This window comes from Salminus brasiliensis, chromosome 18 (assembly GCF_030463535.1).
Source record: "Salminus brasiliensis chromosome 18, fSalBra1.hap2, whole genome shotgun sequence".
Lineage (NCBI taxonomy): Eukaryota > Metazoa > Chordata > Actinopteri > Characiformes > Bryconidae > Salminus > Salminus brasiliensis.
The window spans coordinates 18458627-18477078 of record NC_132895.1 but is presented as its reverse complement, the minus strand read 5'-3'; the positions used below and the strand labels follow the sequence as shown (position 1 = coordinate 18477078).

General features: G+C 41.4%; 2 protein-coding genes across 2 annotated transcripts; one reads left to right on the top strand and one right to left on the bottom strand.

The window, feature by feature from the left end:
* Positions 1-518: 518 nt before the first annotated feature.
* Positions 519-7051, top strand: bbs1 (Bardet-Biedl syndrome 1). The gene is made up of 17 exons (XM_072661383.1): positions 519-665; positions 1029-1105; positions 1192-1226; positions 1347-1619; positions 1989-2035; positions 2140-2178; positions 2306-2378; positions 2460-2591; positions 2799-2905; positions 3091-3211; positions 4212-4370; positions 4493-4562; positions 4910-5068; positions 5617-5750; positions 5863-5997; positions 6101-6187; positions 6633-7051. Exons 1-17 carry the CDS (start codon positions 634-636, stop codon positions 6717-6719), a joined length of 1767 nt encoding a protein of 588 aa, XP_072517484.1. The 5' UTR covers positions 519-633; the 3' UTR covers positions 6720-7051.
* Positions 7052-7681: 630 nt separating this feature from the next.
* On the bottom strand, positions 7682-17256 carry LOC140539913 (calpain-1 catalytic subunit). Its single transcript, XM_072662750.1, has 21 exons — positions 17005-17256; positions 16725-16794; positions 16473-16591; positions 15154-15287; positions 14882-15050; positions 14704-14787; positions 14545-14630; positions 13439-13513; positions 13175-13335; positions 12914-13074; positions 12379-12390; positions 11953-12164; positions 11617-11656; positions 11452-11517; positions 11287-11344; positions 10041-10105; positions 9865-9933; positions 9650-9728; positions 9382-9498; positions 7988-8046; positions 7682-7881 (listed from the first exon to the last, which is right to left on the bottom strand). Exons 1-21 carry the CDS (start codon positions 17254-17256, stop codon positions 7855-7857), a joined length of 2115 nt encoding a protein of 704 aa, XP_072518851.1. The 3' UTR covers positions 7682-7854.
* Between the last annotated feature and the right edge of the window lie 1196 nt (positions 17257-18452).

Sequence of the window (18452 nt, the reverse complement as noted above, 5' to 3'; positions counted from 1 at the left end):
GATTTATAGAGGGAACCATTTATTGGGGGATTGATTTAGCTATGCCTTGGACTCTGTAATGCAATGTTTTGTCCTATGTTACCCTTGATTTACATGAATATCCCTCTCTCTTATCTGTAGCAACATTTTACTAGTAGAAAGTCCAATTAGCTACAGAGATCTACAAATATTTTGTTACTAGCAAACATTTAATTCCAGATATTTATACGGTATCTGATCTTGATCTTAGATTTAAGATCACTGTATCACTGGTGGCCTTTTAGGCTAAAGTTTGTTTGGTGTGATGGGAGGAATAGAAAGACGGCAGGCTTCTGGTTTGGGCTGGCTGAGCCCCTGTAGTTAATAAATGTGCTAGCAGCGGTGGTGTAATGCTTTGGTGTGTACTACTGTTCAGAAGGCAAGAAAAGCAGATGGGGGGATCCCTTTTGACTAGCCGCGTGAAGTCTCGTTAGATCTCGCGTTAGTTTCAGCTCCTTCCTCCGCTGCTGCTGCTGCTGCTATAGAAACGGGGAAAGCCGATCTAGGGATTATTGAGAGGCTTTTAGTCCGCCTGCTCGCTATCTTCAGTAAATCATAAATAGCACAGCGGTTCACAGTTCAAAACCTGTTATTACCTGTTATTATAAAACTGGCATGTCTTCAGTCCCTATGGAGATGAAAGACAGGTAAACCAGCGGTTTATATCCTAGATTACAGAGCATGTTGGCTAGTTACACATATTAGCTAGCTAGCTAACTAGCTGGCTGTTTCGGGAAACTAGCCTACAGTTGGATTTAGATAGCCAACCTGACTGTCTGTAACTGTAAGCTCACTAGGCTGTGAGTTTGGCTTGGTAAATAATCAGTATTATTGAAATAGTGCAGGCAGTGCGATTCTTTATATATTGCTGTTATTTCATAGATGCTAAGCAGCACGTTTAACTCTGTGAGTGTTATACCTAACACAGTGCTGTGTAACTGTCAGCTGGCTTGAAAAGTTGAAAACGACAAGCTACAGTATCTGTCATCGTGCTGTGTTGTGATTTACAGTGCAGTGTCCAGTTCGAAGTGGCTCGATGCACACTATGACCCAGTTGCTAATCTGTACACTTTTTCTTCGTGCATTGGTAAGTTTTTGCCACACTGACATCACTGTTTTAACTATCCATGTCTGAAACACATGTCAACTCGTTATTTCTGGTTTTCATCTCAGCTCTGGCAGATTTACACGGAGATGGTGAGAACAAGGTGAGTCCGTGTTGACAGTAGATTTGTGACTTTGACAGATTCTCCCTTTATTTGTAATGTTTTGGTCTCTTGTGAATGCATTACTATGACTTAAAAATTGTGTGGATGTATATGTGTTAGCTGGTGGTGGGTGACCTGGGCACAGGAGCAAGCAACATGAAGCTGAAGGTGTACCGTGGCACTGGACTGCTGAGTGAGAACACTCTGTTGGACTTGCCCACTGGTCTGGTGTCTTTCTTAATGGACCAGCATGAGCCCCGCACTCCTGCCATTGCTGTGGCTTCCGGCCCCTTCATCTACATCTACAAGAACCTGCGCCCCTACTTCAAGTTTACTCTGCCCACCCTGGAAGTCAATCCCCTGGAGCAGGATGTGTGGAGTCAGGCTAGAGAAGTAAGAGGCCATTTCCACCATGGCCACTTGTCTGGTTAATTGCATATTTTTTCTGGTTTTCCTGTATTGCCAAAGGTTGCTGAGCAGTAAAGAGAACTATGCTGTTAAAGCAAAAGAAAGAACTGCAATACTGGTTAATAAATTTGTGGTATTTCTTCAATTTGTGGATATGGAATAAGTCTAGTCCTGGAATAAACTATTTCACCATTACAATGTCCAGGTTTAGTTTAAGGCATGCATGTGTTCAGAGCATGCGACATGCATTTATGCTAGTTCTCTTCGGGGTGTTCAGATTTTTGGACTGAACTTATTTACTGTGAATTTGTGTTCCAGTTCTCTTTAAGTTAACCTGTTGTATTTTCTCTCAAGGATATGATTGATCCATTGACTCTGAAAGAAATGTTAGAGGGTATAAGGTGAGTTTATAACAGTGCTGGCTAGTAAACAGCCATTAAATTCATATGGAAGCAGACATTGTTTGTAGGACACCGCGCTTAATTGTCTCCCTTTTGTTCTGTAGGGATAAGGCTGAGATCCCGCTATCAGTCAGATCGCTGCGGTAAGAGCCACCAACATCTTGTTGGTGACCATTATGTACAATATCTTCATTCATCTAACACATGCAGTTTGTAAATGAATGTATTTCTGATAAATACATTTTTACTTCAATCTTGCCTTATTTACAGGTTCCTCATGCTTGAACCACAGGATATGGAAGCTTATGTTAACCTTCACAAACAGCAGCCTATTCGTAGACAGGTAAGCTCTCTCTCTGCATGCATTTACACACAAATACATAATGTTCAGAAACTGTGCTTAATAATCTTTTTGTGCTCTTAGACGGTTATTACATGCATTGGGACATTAAAGAAGAACATGGCAGATGAAGACGCAGTCAGCTGCTTGGTGATCGGCACAGAAAGTCAAGAAGTTTACATCTTGGACCCAGAGGCCTTCACCATTCTCTCAAAGGTTGGCACTTAACTTATACGCGATCAGTGTTTCTGATACTGAACTGCCAACATTCACTGATAATTTAATGATTTAAAGAATTAAGTGCGTTCCCAGTGTGTTAGCCTTTAGAATTCACAGAAAAACGTGTTTCTGTTAATCAGCTTGTGCTTTACACGGATGATCTTTTGTAAATCCCTATTGATTTGACCCTAAATACGTTTTCAGATGTCCCTTCCCAGTGTTCCTACACTGATGGATGTGACTGGACAGTTTGACGTGGAGTTCAGAATCACGATAGCCTGCCGCAATGGCAATATATATATATTGCGCAGGTAAAGTGCAGCTAATGTATACATCTACCTGTGTGAGTTTACAAGGTTTTATGATCAACAATAGCATGCAGTCAAAAAAGATTGTTTCTATGTTGTTGATTGTTGATATTTCTCATTATTGATATCTCTGGTCAAACTGTGCGCTGCAAGATTTAGTTTGCATTAGCTCTTTTGATGTGTTACAGGGACTCCCCAAAGCCTAAGTATTGCATTGAGCTGTCCTCTCACCCCGTTGGGCTGGTGAGAATGGGGAAAAATGTGGTGGTGGGCTGCGCTCAAGAAACTCTGCATGGGTACACTCAGAAGGTCTCACCTCTTCACCCAAACACACATTGAGATGGGGGGGCTTATTTAAGTCACTTGGGCTACATTCACACAGCAGGTAAAAGTGGGCCAAATCAGATCTTTTTTTATATTTTTCAAATGTGACACAGATGTGTGATCTGTGTGGCAGCGTGAAGGGCAAAAAAGTTGAATCCGACATTTTCAGGTCAGATTTGGGCCACTTTAATATGTGGTATTGTCCTATACGTATCTAATACATGGCTATGCAGCTGGGTCTGAACACCCAGATCGGAATTCATGCAACGTTTACGTCAATCCAACTCATCATTCGCTGAGGAGAAGGGAGAATGGACGACATCAGCGAGGGAGGTTTTCAGTGGTTGAATAGCGAACGGACCACATAAATATTTGGGGTGACGTCTCTGTTTAAACTAAATTAGAAGGCAGAACTCCCAACCGCTCCACGTTTAAATACATTTCCAAATAAGTGTCTGAACGCGACCATAAGAGGGAGCTGCTGCAAAATAAAAAGCTTAAAAATGAAGTTTACAGAAACCAAGGACCCAAACCAAACATGTAGCTGTGACCGAATAATATGCCTTTTTTACAGTGAGCTTGAATGCGTTCTCTGTGATGAGCTCAGCTGTCAGCCGCTGAAACTTCTTGATGGTTCCATGTGATGCTGCCAAAGATTAAACCAAAACTTAACGTGAAGCAATGCTCTTTCACATGTGTTAGTTTAGGAGTGTGAACTTTCAGACGAATGTCGGATATAGGTCACATTAGAAAAAATAGATTTGCTGAGAAACTCGAATTTGGGCAACTTTACCTTCTGTGTGAACATAGCCATAGGATAATGCAGCATTTACTATTACTAGCATTTACTGATTTTTCTATTTACAGATCAATCATACATTACATATTGTTCTTTAATTAAGATAAACATGATTATTCCGATGTCACGCTAAGAATTTGAAAGAGCAGTAAAATAAAGTCCAATAATCATTTCACTTTCCCTAAGGGAAAGAAATTGTGGACAACCTACTTGCCTGCCCCTGTCACCACCATGGCAGTGTTGGACCTGCCCACCCGAGGCTTCCAGGCTGTCCTGGTGGCTCTGGCCAGCTGCGAGGTACATGTGTACCGGGACAAGAACTTAGTCAGCACCATCAAGACGCCGGTAAGCATTTTAAATTATGTTGCTGTTGCTGTTTGATTTGGTTGGCATTCTTCATGCTAGATTAGGACCAGGCTATTGAGCCAGAAACAGTTTCTTATGAGTTTTACATCTTGCATTTGCAGGACGTAGTAACCAGCATTTGTTTTGGCCGTTATGGTCGAGAGGATGGCACCCTAATTATGACCACCAAAGGTAACAAGTCGTCAGTTGACTATCATGTTATTTGTCTGTACAAGCAGAACTGTAGTCATTTAAAGCCATTCATTTGTATTGGTAAAATCTTCAAATATACTGTATATATATATATATATATATATATATATATATATATATATATATATATATATATATATAAATATAAATATAAATATAAATATATATATATATATATATATATATGTTTTATCTATTTTGTACTTCTACACAACCATGTCTTGCACTTCATTGTATATATTAATTCGATCGTAAACTAATTAGTGGTGGTTATTGCATCATTTTATTATCGTCTACTGTCATCCTTTCTTGTGTGTGTCGTGCAGGAGGGGGCCTGATTGTGAAGATCCTGAAGAGGACAGCTGTGTTCGATGAAAGAGATTCTGCCCCTGGTCCCCCGATAGCCCAGAGCATTCGCCTGAATGTGCCTAAGAAAACCAAGCTTTATGTGGATCAAACTATGAGAGAAAGGGAGAATGCTGTGGGTATGTACAGCCACCCAAAACACATGAGCTCTATATGGTAACAGAAACATTTGAGTGCCTTAACATTAGGAAGTTTACTTGCTGTTTTGTACCATGGTTCTCCTGAACCTTAACTGACAATAATATTTAATACCGTAGGACTGTACTGTGTATGCCTGTCACAATAAAACATTTTTAGACAATATGCTGTCCCTGAAATATAATAATATTTCAAAATATAATAATGATAATATGATAGTATTGTAATGCAGTTACAGAGCAATGCACTTGATTAATAATAGTTTTGGAGATGCATGTTGCAGTTTGCACTGCCTGTTTCAGTTTCAGTAGGTTTTCCGTATTTAATGGTTCTATCGAGAGTTGCGCTATTTTTTAGTGTGCACTATTTTATGCTGTAATGTTTATATTCATACTGTCGAGCAAAAGCATCTGACTGGCTAAAATGTTGGTGACATTCATTCACCGACAATAATGAGGTCAGCAAAATGTGTTGTACAATTAGTCGATATGTACTGTATGAAATGACAGTGCTTTTCAAATGTGTGTAGCCATGCACAGAGCTTTCCAAATGGACCTAAGTAGGATGCGGTTAGCTGCAGCCAGGGCCTATGTCAAAGCCCTGGAATCCAGCCTCACTCCTATGTCAGCCAGCTTGACAGAACCTCTCAAGATGAATGCAGTGGTGAGTGTTCATTTAGAGACTGTATGTTTTCCCATTTTACCAAGTTACACCTTATATATATATATATAATTTTAAATTATTATTATTTTTTTTTTTCCCCCACCCAATGCAGGTTCAAGGCTTGGGGCCAACCTTCAAACTCACGTTGAACATTCAGAACACAGCAGCCTGCCGCCCTGTAATGAATCTAGCCATAAGTTTCCTGTATGATGAGAATTTGTACAGCATGAAGACGGCCTTCTTTAAGGTAAACCTGGTTGTTTTTAAATTCCTTTTTTGTTGGTAATGCATTGAATATGTAAACACTTGGGAACTGGGCCAAATTACATCTAACCGTTCTGTGTCTGTAGATTCCCCTACTGGTTCCAGGGCTGAACTATCCCATCGACACATTTGTAGAGTGCCTGAGTGATAAAGGCATATCTGACATCATCAAAGTAAGATTTCCATTTGCCACAACATGTGTGTAGTATGTATTAAAAGCTCTGATCAAGATCAGTTTGATCTTTCAGTTTAAAAACTGGTTTCTAAGCGGTCCAGCCAGTGTTGGACCCATCACTGGGAGATTGTACCCAATGATGCCACAGCCATCTATGTTAGGGAGGCCCAGAGAGCATAATTGGCCTCCCCATCACTCAGTGCTAGCCAGTGCGGGTGTCTGTTCGCTGGCTTTGTCAGTTTTTGTTCTCCTCCAAGCGCATTTAGCTGTCCAATGATGTTGCATTAGCAGAAGGTGGCTGGCTTCATGTGACTCAGAGGAAGCACACTAGCCTTTACCCTTCTAGCGCTGGTAGCATTGTGTGATAGGGATAAAGGGAGGGATATAACAATAATAACAAGCTGAAGAAACTGCTGAAATGAATTTGCTTTTTCCGGTTTCAGGTGTTTGTGCTAAGAGAAGGGAGGAGTGCTCCACTGCTCACTGCACATATTAACATGCCTGTAAGTGAGGGACTGGCTCTCAACTAGAAGAAACAGACCACCTGTCCTGGGCATGGACCATTGACTAGGATGAGACAGCCACTCGCTCTGTGTCAATAGCAAGGCTCTGCAACAGTGCCACCCAAACAGTGCCATTGACTGCTGGTGAACAGAGAAGCTTGTGCTGGCCTTAGAACCTATTGCAGCCATTTGTAGAATAGAGAGGAAAGAGCTCTGTTCCCAGAGTGTTGGTGTAGTACATCTGGAGTACCTGTTTGACTGCTGCAAGTCCAAGCATTTCATTGTAAAGACCATGTGGTCTGAGTGATGATCATGTAGGAATGTATCTAAATAATTATTTTGTCATGTAAATAGTGTTGTAGAACTTTGTTTGTATAAGTATATTATTTATTCTTCCCAATATTGTGTATGGTCATTACTTTGTGTATGGTCTTATTTTAAGCCAACTGTGGGGTTTCAAGTTGACCAAGACTGGTTTTACATCATAGGTTTAAGTAAAATAGTATGGCCAAATCACCACCGCTATATCAAAATGTCATGGTGAATGGATCAATGACCTGCCATCAAAGCTTATTGTGAAAAATGGAGACTATGAATGATACTCCCTCAAAAGAGACACCATATCTGATTATATACAGTATAGTACTAATATACTAAAGTACTAAAGTTTAGTCTGGAGGGTTTATACCGAAATGTGAATGAAAATAATATTTCCAATATAATATAATCCAATAAATGTAGGTTTATTTAAATGTAGGTTTATTTAGAAGGAAAGTCACCATAACATTGCAAGGACACTCAAAGCTGGAAAAAATCCACTCATCTGGTGTAAATCTAAATCAGATTAGAGAAAATGACGAGGCTGTGCAATGGTGCGCAGATAAAAAAGCTGTTCAAGTAAAGGCAGTGCAGAGGCGTTAGTTAAGCACCGGTTTTTAATGCCACATAACCACCTAAGAAGTCTTTGCATGTTTATTTATGAGGTTTGTTTCTGTCAGAAATGCTGCCATAGTCATAGCCGTCTGTATTTGACAAAGGTGCGACTGACAGAGTGAGGGCAAAGCTAATGAAGAGATGCAAAGTGAAGAAAAAGGCACTTGTCCTGGAAACGCAAGAACAAAGTAGGGCTGTGAAGAAGAAGTGAAGAAGGCATGACATCTGTCTAGGTAAACATGGTAAGGGAGATCCACTGGAAGAAAAGAGAGGTGGAAAGAAGTTGCAAAGATATCAGAGCCCCCTATTGGCATTTAACAGAGCTACAAACCATTTCATTAATAACGACCAAGAGGACAAACCTGGACGAAACTGAAGGATACCACTCCATCTGCATCTGTGTCCATAGTTTGAAAGGTTTCTGTTGGGAAAATGAAAGAGCTGTGAAAAGTGCTGTTTTCTTTTACTTGCTCTTTACTGATTTAAACAGCATATTCAGGAACAACCCACCAAGATTTTGGTATAACAACCAAACAGCTGGGGTCAAGCATGAGACTTAGAGGTAGGGAAGTTAGCAAAGTCTTAAGGATATATAAACTACCACAGATGTACAGTAAGGAAGTAGAACTGCTTCACTACTGTTCTTAAGTATTAAGATGCTGTATCTGTTCTCCAGTGGAGTAATATTCCACTTTTACTTCACTACATATTTTGGATGAGTTTAATACTTTTACTCCATTACATTTTTTATATGATGCATCGTTACTCCTTACTATACATCGTTACTATACAAATGGTACGAATCATTTCAAACCCTCATTATCACCCCCAGAGCAGTAGATAGCACTGTCAGCGGGTTTGATGAAGCCGCCTCAATACTGAGCAGAACAAACGATCAAGCCATGAGTGTGCATGCTGTCGTTCTTCCTTTCACTCCGCTGCTGCATTGAGAACACTAATGCTAGAGATTTGTTAGTTTATTTCAACATGGAAGAACCACCAGAAGAAACACCATCTTCACCACCTTCCAAAAACCTGTATGTGGCCTAATGGCCTGAGATCTTTTAGTTGTAGTTTAGTTGACAGAGAGTTAAGCTCAGTGTTTTAAGCTGCTCTCCTCACTTGTTTCTACATATAAAACACTTGTATGTGGCAGGTTGAGTCAGTTCTGTTTAGCCTTTCTTTTGGGCGAGTTTGTTCAGAGAGTTAATTGAAGACTCATGTTCATGAACTCTGTCCTGTACATTCCTGTCCTTGTACTACAGCCAAGGGAATGTAAAATCTAAGGAATGTCCTTAAATCTAAGCATTTAAAGTAATATAAACAATGATATTCAAACCTTTAACTGCTTTCTATAAGAACTACGTAACATAATACTGGTACTTTTACTTTCAGTACTTAAGTAGTGTAGAAGAAACTACAGTACTTGCATTACTTAAGTACAAAGAATATCGAATACTTTAGTACTTCCACTTCCAAGTATGGTTTTTAACGAACACTTCTACTTCTACTCTAGTCCCTTTTTCGATAGAGCATTTGTACTTTTACTCAAGTATGGGTCTCTTGTACTTTATACATAAGTATGTAAATTACTCTCTGACCCCATGGCTATCATCCAGATTATTTCCACCCAGAAATAACTACTGACATTAATATTTCTGTATGTTGCTGCTAGAATTTCACGATGCAGAGTTAACGGAGTCGAGTGTTGTATCTTGCTAATCTTAGATCTGTGTTTGTCTTCATGACCACTCACTGAACATGCTCTCCAGGCGAATCAGACAGGTCACAAAGTTGTCAAAGTCCACATTCAGGTCTGGCTTCGCATAGCGCAGGATTATTAGCTGGAACAGGTGGTTGGTAAGCTTGAAGCCTGGAATAATGTCCATTTGTGTTAGATTACATTGACTTAAACAGTTTGGAACAGTACATCAATCAGATGGTCACTAAAATCTATATACTGTTATTCTGTTATTCAGTCATTACAACTAATATGTAGTTCAGGTGTGCTGTACTATGAGTACCTGCAGATTCCAGGGCCAGGCGCATTTCATAGGAGCTCATAGTGCCCGATTTGTCCAAGTCAAAGTTCCGAAATATGGTCTGATGCGAAAGGGGTCATTTACAAAAAGTTATAAATAAAGACATAAAGTAAAGAAACAAGATACGGAAGACGAAGTTGAGTTTGCCAGCATGAATTAATAATACACCCAAACAAGTATGAACAATAATTACTAACCAGATATCGTTTAATCTTCTCCCAAAGCACATGAAAATCTGTTAAACCCAACCGTCCACGGCCAGATGTCTGCATGGGCCATGTCAAGGTTGCTTACAGTAAAGCTCTCACTACGGAAAATGCTCAAGGAAATAAATGTTAATCACAAGCTTAAGTGAAACGAGTCTGAAGGATACATCCATAAGGCTAATCATGCATCTACAAGCCTCCTTTTCAAATCCATCAGTCTTTAGATCCTTGTCTGTGAAAACCAAAGAGATCATTAGGCCCTGCTCAGTTAGAAGAGATTCTTCATAATGAATTATTCTACAGGTTTTCTAAGACTTGCTAAATGAACAGTAATATACCATGGTGTGTAAAAAAAAAAAGTTAGGGCATCCCTGGTAAAATTTGTGTTTTCTAAAAGCCTAAGGGTAAAGATCACATTTCTCTGATGGTTTAGGCAAGATCATTTTTTTTTCATTGAATCTTTTACAGCAAAATAACAAAAAGGCCCAAAGCAAAATTCTGGGCACCCTACATGATCAGTAACATCCTCTTGTACACAGCTCTACTGAGGTCTCTTCATGTATTTTTGACAGTCAGGGGACTGTGAGGGGCATGGTAAAACCTTCCACTTTTGATGTAGTCCACTGTGGATTTTGAGGCATGTTTAGGATCATTATTCTGCTGTAGAGATCATGTTCTCAGATTGTGTGATGTTTGATTCCAGAATCTATCAATCCATTGAATCCATTCTTCTTCCCTCTAGCAGTAAACTGTTTCTTGTCCCACTGGCTGCAACTCAAGCCCAAAGCATAATCGATCCCCCCATACTTAACAGTTGGAGAGGTTTTCTTTTCATGAAATTCTGCACCCTTATTTCTCCAAACATAACTTTGCTCATTGTTTTCTCTTCATACGTCCACAGGGATTGTTTCCTAAATTGATTTCTTTGAAAACTTCTAACACTGAATTTTGTTGTGAGAATGCTGGTAGTCTTCTGATGAAATCCACAAAGATCATAATCGTGCATGTGGAGTTGGAGTATTGATAAAGCTTAGAAATTTGCATCATCTGGCTTTTGCTAACAATGATTATGAACAAGCCACAACCATAACAAGTTAATTAAGGCCTGAAACCTTATTAAACCTTATCTAAAAGCTCAGACCTCTTGGGTGCTCAAACTCTTTTATGGTGCTCCTTTGAATTTCTTTCAATCTAAAATAAAATACCACACTAATCTTGCTTAAAACATCGAAAAAAATGTTTCATACTCAACTTTCTGTCTAAGGTCTACTCACTTAACTATTTACAGTAACAGAAATCTTGACCATGGGTGCCCATATGTTTGCATGCTACTGTATAGTAGAACAGGTACTAAAATGAAAATCCATATGGTGTCCACAGTCATTTTAAGCTAAGTGGCTCCTATATGCTCACGTTTGCTTACGACGCGGTTCAGAATCACCTGCAGATTTGGCACATCGATTTCCATGTCCTGAGAGCCAAGAGACACGAGTCAGAGAGAACAATAAATGTGCCAAATTACCTTCAAGGCAGATCTGTAAGAAACAGAAGGGTGCCACAATGTGACTTCCTTCTCACCTTTCCAGCAAGCTTGGCGAAAAGAGCCTTGAAGCCTTCATCAATCTCACTCTCTGGAAGCACATTCTGCGGTGATGAGAAATTCATGTGTGACACATCTGCATTTTGGACTATGTGCATCCTGAGCTAGCATAAAAACACCACTGCAGCTTGTCCGGTACATACCTCCTCTGGTAGGTCAGCAGAAAGCTCATCATCCAGTTCCCTTCATAAGAAAGACAGTGTGGGTTAATCTCTGCTTCATTTCCTCAGTTAACATTCAATTTCAAAGTTCTATGCAATTACTATACCTCTTGTTAACTTTAGCAAAGGCTCCCCGAATCCAGAATCCAGCACAAAACTATCCAAGAAGACTTTAGGACAGGAGTGGGCAATTCTGGTCCTGGAGGGCCAGGTTTAGGAGCTAGGAAATCAGCAAACTGTGCTGGATTCCGGCCCCTGTTGCCCACCCCTGCTCTAGGAAGACACTGTTAAATAAAATAAATGACTGAAAACACTCACTGAGAGTCAGCTGCTTTTTCAGAGAAGACCCTCAGCACGAAGTCACCTTCTTTCTGAGGCTCAAAGGTGGAAGGGACAATGATGTACTCCCCCGCAGGCATGCAGAACCGTGAGCTCACCTCCCGCAGGTTGATGAAGAGCTCAGAGCGAGCGCTGGACGTGTGCGTGAGGAAGAAGTCACGCTTCAAATGCACACCCACCCTGCCCAGATACTGCAGAGGACAGAGGGATCCTAATGAGGAATTGTTGGGCAGTGGGAACGGCTTCCTTATATGTTGTGCACAGTATCTGTACTTCACATCTCAAACCCGACAACTGCACCAGAACAGAGCAGACTCCGACCTCACAGCAAGAATTTAGGACACCTCACCCTAGCTTAGACATGATTTCACGTATGTTACACGTAAGTTGTTGCACAGCCCATACCTCTTGAGGAACCTAGAAATGGAAAGTGGAAAAGGTGAAAATTAGGTGGTCAGTACTGCACATGTATGTACACTCTCCATCAGTCTAACATGTTATCCTTGTTCTCATCACTTCACAAGCATGTTCTTTAATGATGCAGATCAACAGTTATTGATTACATCATCAGATAAATCCGTGTAAAAGCTGAATTATACCTCATACTTGCATGTAATTCTAACATGTTACATTAGGGGGCAGTGCAAACAAAGGATATCGGATGCAAAATTGAATGGGTTCTTTCTTGATTATTCAGTGTGCTGGGCTTTCCTCAAACTGCTAAATTGTAATTTGTGCAATACTGCTATTTTTACTGAAGTATTCTTTAGTTACCCGGTCTGCACCCACAAGCAGCCCCTTATCTGTCTTTTATTCACATGCATCCTTGCAGAAGGATAAGGTCAGTCTGTAGACCTGGAGTCAGGCAGCCCTGCTACAGAACTAGTGCCTTATTTAAGGTAAGTCTCCTAATTTCCTAATTCCTAAAAGTCAAATCTACCTCATATATGGCAAATCCAATCGTTTCCATGTCTTTGCCCTCCCGTCGCAACTGCCGCCGATTTTTCTGCATTAGTGCCACCAGGAAACTACAGCCATCTTGGCCCTCAGTATCTGGGTCCTTAAGCATGACTTTATACTGAGGATTGATCCAAAAAGTTGCTGAATACATAAGGAAACATGTTGGAAATGTGAAAGCGTCATTCATAAGCTGAGTGCACCTTCCTTTCAGAATCTCTTCCAATATATACTGAAGAAGTACCTGGATAGTTCCTGCAGCCTCCAGCTGTGCTGCCTCTTCTCCACTCGCCAGTGTACAGGGAGGAATTCCACTTCTTCAGCTCGCTGCTCTGCAGAGCATCTGCTGTCAGATTACAAATCTCCAGCCTGCTGAACTCCTTCATGAAATCACTGAATGACATCCTGGTTTGGTGTGTTGGGGAGAAGCAAAGAAAGAGAATTGACCAAATAATGAATTGCACACTGTTCTAATTGATCACACCACAGTTAAACAATGATACTGCACCAAAACTCTCCATCTTCAGAGCGATTGTGCAGACAGGACCGTAAGGCAGGGTCTATCCCGCTCCATTCCTTTGACCTACACAAGACACAACAGAATGAATGGTGTAATTCCATGATATCATTACTTGAATCTGACTCTTTTATTTCCCATAATATTCTCTTAAAGGAACAGTCCAGCGTTTAACAGCCAGATCTTCATCTGTCACATCTGTACTGCATCTGTATCACATGTGATTACCCCCACTGCAAATTAGCTTTATTAGCAACACTTACAAACTTTCAGCTGTTTGCAATAAACCAATTAAACAAGACCAATTTAAATACTGTATCTCAACACAACTAATATAACAAATGCTTTCTCCAAATTCAACACACTGCAATCTCAGAATTAATTAACCCCATAAATATAACCGACAATACAGCAATATCACCAGCTGCCACCACATTCCGTAGGAGAAAGGTGGTCAAAGTGACTGAAAAACACCTGCAGCAAGATTTGGTGGCAGCAGGCACTGAGGTTTCAGTTAGTACAGTAAGGCACAAACAAAGTGCTTAAGGACTCCATGCCTGTACACCTCCACTGACCCAAAAGCACAAGGGAAGTTGCCTACAAATTGCTCATAATCATTTAAATGAACCACTGAACATGTTAGATTCTGTTCTGTGGAGTGATGAAAATAAAAAACTGGATCTTTTCAGAACTATGGATCAGAAGTGTGTCTGGAAAGAACACTGAAAATTTGCATACAGTGAAGCATGCAGGTGGCTTGGTGATGCTCTGGGGCAGCTTTGCTGAGGACTGGGGAATGGGCTAAAGGTCCCCAGTAATGCTACCAGAAACTGGTGCCTGTCTGTCATGGTCATGACAGCAAAAGGGATCTCCACTAAGCTCTAAAGACGCTTGATATGAAAGGGTTGTAACTTTATATGCAGAATGTGGAGAAAGCACTTGTTCTATTAGTTGTGCTGAGCTGTTTAAAATTATCTTGTTTGACTGTTTTTTTAATGCAAATGGTCATCAACCAGATATGACATGTGGCAGAAATGATAGTGTTTCTTTTTATTGGCCTTAATTTCTCTTAATCTGCCCTCATCCTCCATCCTCACTCGTCACTCCAGGCTCCAGTCCATTCCACTTCTCCCCAGGGGTTCCGGATTCGAATCAGCTTAGTGAGGTTTCCCCTAAACTCCACCTAACCAACAGAGTTGGAGGTTACAATTGATGCTACTGTTCATCACTTCTTGTGCCAAATATCTTTTGCTCACCTCCTCCACGCCTGTAACAGAATAAGCATGGCCTTTCACCAGCTTTTTGAAGGTGACAGCCTCCATGTCAAAGAAGCTTGTGATCTGAGGGCCAAATGATGTCATTTTAATGTCATTACAAAAATGTGTGCACAAACTATCTCAGAGTGTATGAGCTTCATCAAGTGTGTGCTCTCACATCTATAGAGCAGCCCAATAGAGATCCTCTTTCCACAGCTCTTCTGATGATGCTATAGAGGTTGGGTGGAGCCTTCTTGAGCTCATACATTTCTGTAACCCCACCAGTAAAATCTTCAAACCCCTCAGAGGTGCATCCTCCTGAAAGTGCCTCATAACAGCCGTTTAATCTGCAAAAGCACACAAACAAACACACTTTCAAGGTTCATTCATTGGGTTGAATACACTCTGTATTTGGTGTGTTGGGAGTGATGTCCTCTTGCGCGCTCTTACTTTGCATATGCCTTCTCCGCCAGGGCACTCCAGAACTCTGCCCCTTCAGCTGAGTGGACAAATAGGAGCTTTCCATCTCGAACTGGCAGCCGGTCATCAATTACCACATCTACCCAGTCCCCAAACTGCCAAAACTGCAAATTGAGAAATGACAGACACAACATTGATCATTAAAAAAGATGCCAATCTATTATTTTTGTCACTATACACTATACTAGTACTATACTACAGTAAAATCCCCAAAATACCAACAGTGATGTGTTTTTTTCTCACATGCGTTTTGGTCAATACTTTATTGTTATGGTACCATTGTGCTACATGAGAGTACTGTTATCATGAGACCTGCATTACTTTACTTAGAATTGCACTACAAGCAATTCTGGGATATTTCAGGCTATTTGTTACAGAATCAGATTGATTTCATATCTGACTCAGCATGTTTTGCAGGTATCATCCTGATACTGATCTTGGGCATTGGAACAGAGCCATTTGTCCTGGACGTGTTTGTTAATTTAGCCTAGAGAACAGCTACAACATGTGATCGAACTGGAAGATCTCCTGCAGCATTCTGCAGGCATTCATTGCTACCATTACTGTCAGTCTTTAAGTCTTAGGGTCTAAGAGTGGATATCATGAATTCACTGCATGGGCTTGGCAGTCTTCCCAGTGTCAGTCTGCAGCAGCAGCAGCAGCATTACCACACACTACAGCTCGCTGACTGGCAAATCCCACTAGGGTGTAGCCCATGAAATTCAGGATTTGCTGCTGTTGCATGTTAAAATTCCACACAAAGGGGTTGATTACACACGTACTACAAACACTAGTCATGTGACAAAGTCATACTCATCAATCATTTCAAATCATATATACCCCTCCTACCTGAACACATGATTCACATGATGATCTCTGCACTACTGGCTTTGCTCCAAGTCTCAATACCTAATCCATGCTCTGAATGCCTGTGTCTAAATGGGCTAAATGGTTTAGACAGTGGAATGCTCCTGGAATTTGGCAGCAGGGGGCTAGCCCTGCCCTGCCTGGGTGTTCTGAGGGAGGCAGGGTATCTGTTCCCCTATAAATATGTTCTGTAAATATAGCTAGCTTGAGAGGAGAAGGAGGGTTGCATTGCAGTATATGTTTTTCTGCAGAGCCATGGGGAATAGAATGGGAGGGTAACTGTTGTGATAAATGGCAGCAAGGCTGGGGTTTGAGACTTTTCACAATGGATTCTCAACTATTACATATCACATATTACATATCAGGAGAACTGTCCTTGCCATACTGTCAGTTAAGAGCACAGAAATGATAAGGTGTTGTACCTGGAAGTGGAAGATTCCAGCATACTGGTGATGGAAGCTCTGGCCATGGGGAACCACACGATGCAGCAATGGCTCGTTCAGGGTGAGGCACGCAATGGCCGCCAACAGCCAACAGTCCCCTGGTTTGGGAAACAACATGCATCAACATGTGAGGACAAAAATGCAGCTCGGGTCACCTCAGGTTTTAACTACTACACCTGTGCAAACCTATGACGGCTATGATAATATAGTTGCAGAGCAGGCTAGCTGTACCTAGAGCTCCTTGACAGATGTCTGTGCGAGTGGCTCCATCTACGATAAAGTGAGGGTCAGAACAGAACTCCTGGAGTGCACAGAGAAGACCTATGGGTCAGACAGGGCACAGACATGACTGGAACGTCTCTGCTGCTTGACAGTTAGCTTTAGGAGCTTGCATGTGTTTGCATGTGACCATCAAGCTAGTGCCAGAGAGTTACAGTGTTGCAGTGCATTGTGATTCTGTGCAGGATACAGCAGAATGAGTGAGCCACAGTGTGACACTACAGGCTCTCACCGTGGGCCTCATCCAGCGGACTCCTCTGGTTTTAGCAGAGCCTGGCGCCAGCTCCTTGAATCCCAGAGAGGAGGGTTGGGCTGGGAAAGTCTCGTCTTCAAATAAACGGCCACTCCGAAGGCAGCTGGCACGCAGAGACTCAAAGTCCTGGCCCAGGAACTTCAGGGCCCTGTGGTTTTGACCGATACCTTCATTGCGGTCCCACTCACTCCTCAGGCGGGCAGCCACTCCTGTGGCACATATGGGCTCCATAGTCCAACGCTCACTGCTGTCAGTGGTAAAAACGACAATACAAGTCATATAATATAATATATTATTGAATAATGTAATATAATAATATTATTAGTAAGTAACTTGAACGTGTTGCACAAAGTATAGATTTACACACCAAAGACTCACTCAGCAACAGCTGAAAAGTTGCTGATCACAGATTTAGAGGACCATAAACAGTCTAGACTCAGAATAACGACCTGTTATCCCATTCAGAAACTGTAAAATGACGAATGTTAAAAAATATATAAAAATTAATAGCCTCAGTTAAACCGTAAATGCTCTTCAAGGTTTTCTCTTTTCTCCTTCAGCTTATCTTGATTTAGCCATATCTTTCCAGCGGACAGTCACAGTTCAGCCAGCGCCACAGCACATACAGTTCTTCTCATGAATATCCTAAAACTCAAGTAATCAGTCAAACCTTTTCGCACGAAATTAAAAAGAAATGGAGTAAATGTCCGAGCCGCCCCCTGCTGCTGCACGGCTGTGTCCCGCAGTCTCTGCGCTTTGAGCAGGAGCAGCACAACAGCCACGCTATTAAACACGAGCAGCATTTGCCTCCATCTAACGGCAAACGCAGGCCAGTCAGGCAAAGCAGCGGCCTTAAAGGAGCACCGGTCGATTTGACCCCCCCCCCCCCCCCCCCCCCTTAATTTAAGAGCTGTGAAATATGTAGAACATTATACAATAATAATTCCATTATTTAGCAATGACAGCAGCACTTTTAGCTTTGAAAAACAGCACGTTTCTACTGATCTCCAGTCAGTCTATATGAGACCCTCTTCCTGTGTGTCCTGCTAGTTTGGCTCCTCTTGGTTTGAGCTCTGGGTCCTCCTGTGATCTCTGCATTTGTGGTTAAAAAAAGAGGATAAACCAACAGAGAACACACAGCTGTTAATGGGAGAAAAGTGAGCAATGTCGAGGCTGATGAAAGAGAGGAAATCCACCAGAATCCTTACACAAGTATTGGACAGAGCCGATACAACAATTTGGAATGTCCTGAAGAGAAACAACCCACTGCCCAGCTAACCTGTCCATATGTAGCCCAAATGGGAACCCGAAGGTTTTTTATTATGTTCCATGTGATTGGACCAGGAGGGGTTAGGCTTAAGCCATATCTGGGTTATACACTGCACACAGAGCCTAGGTGGGACCTATATGAGATTAGGGTGGACTGT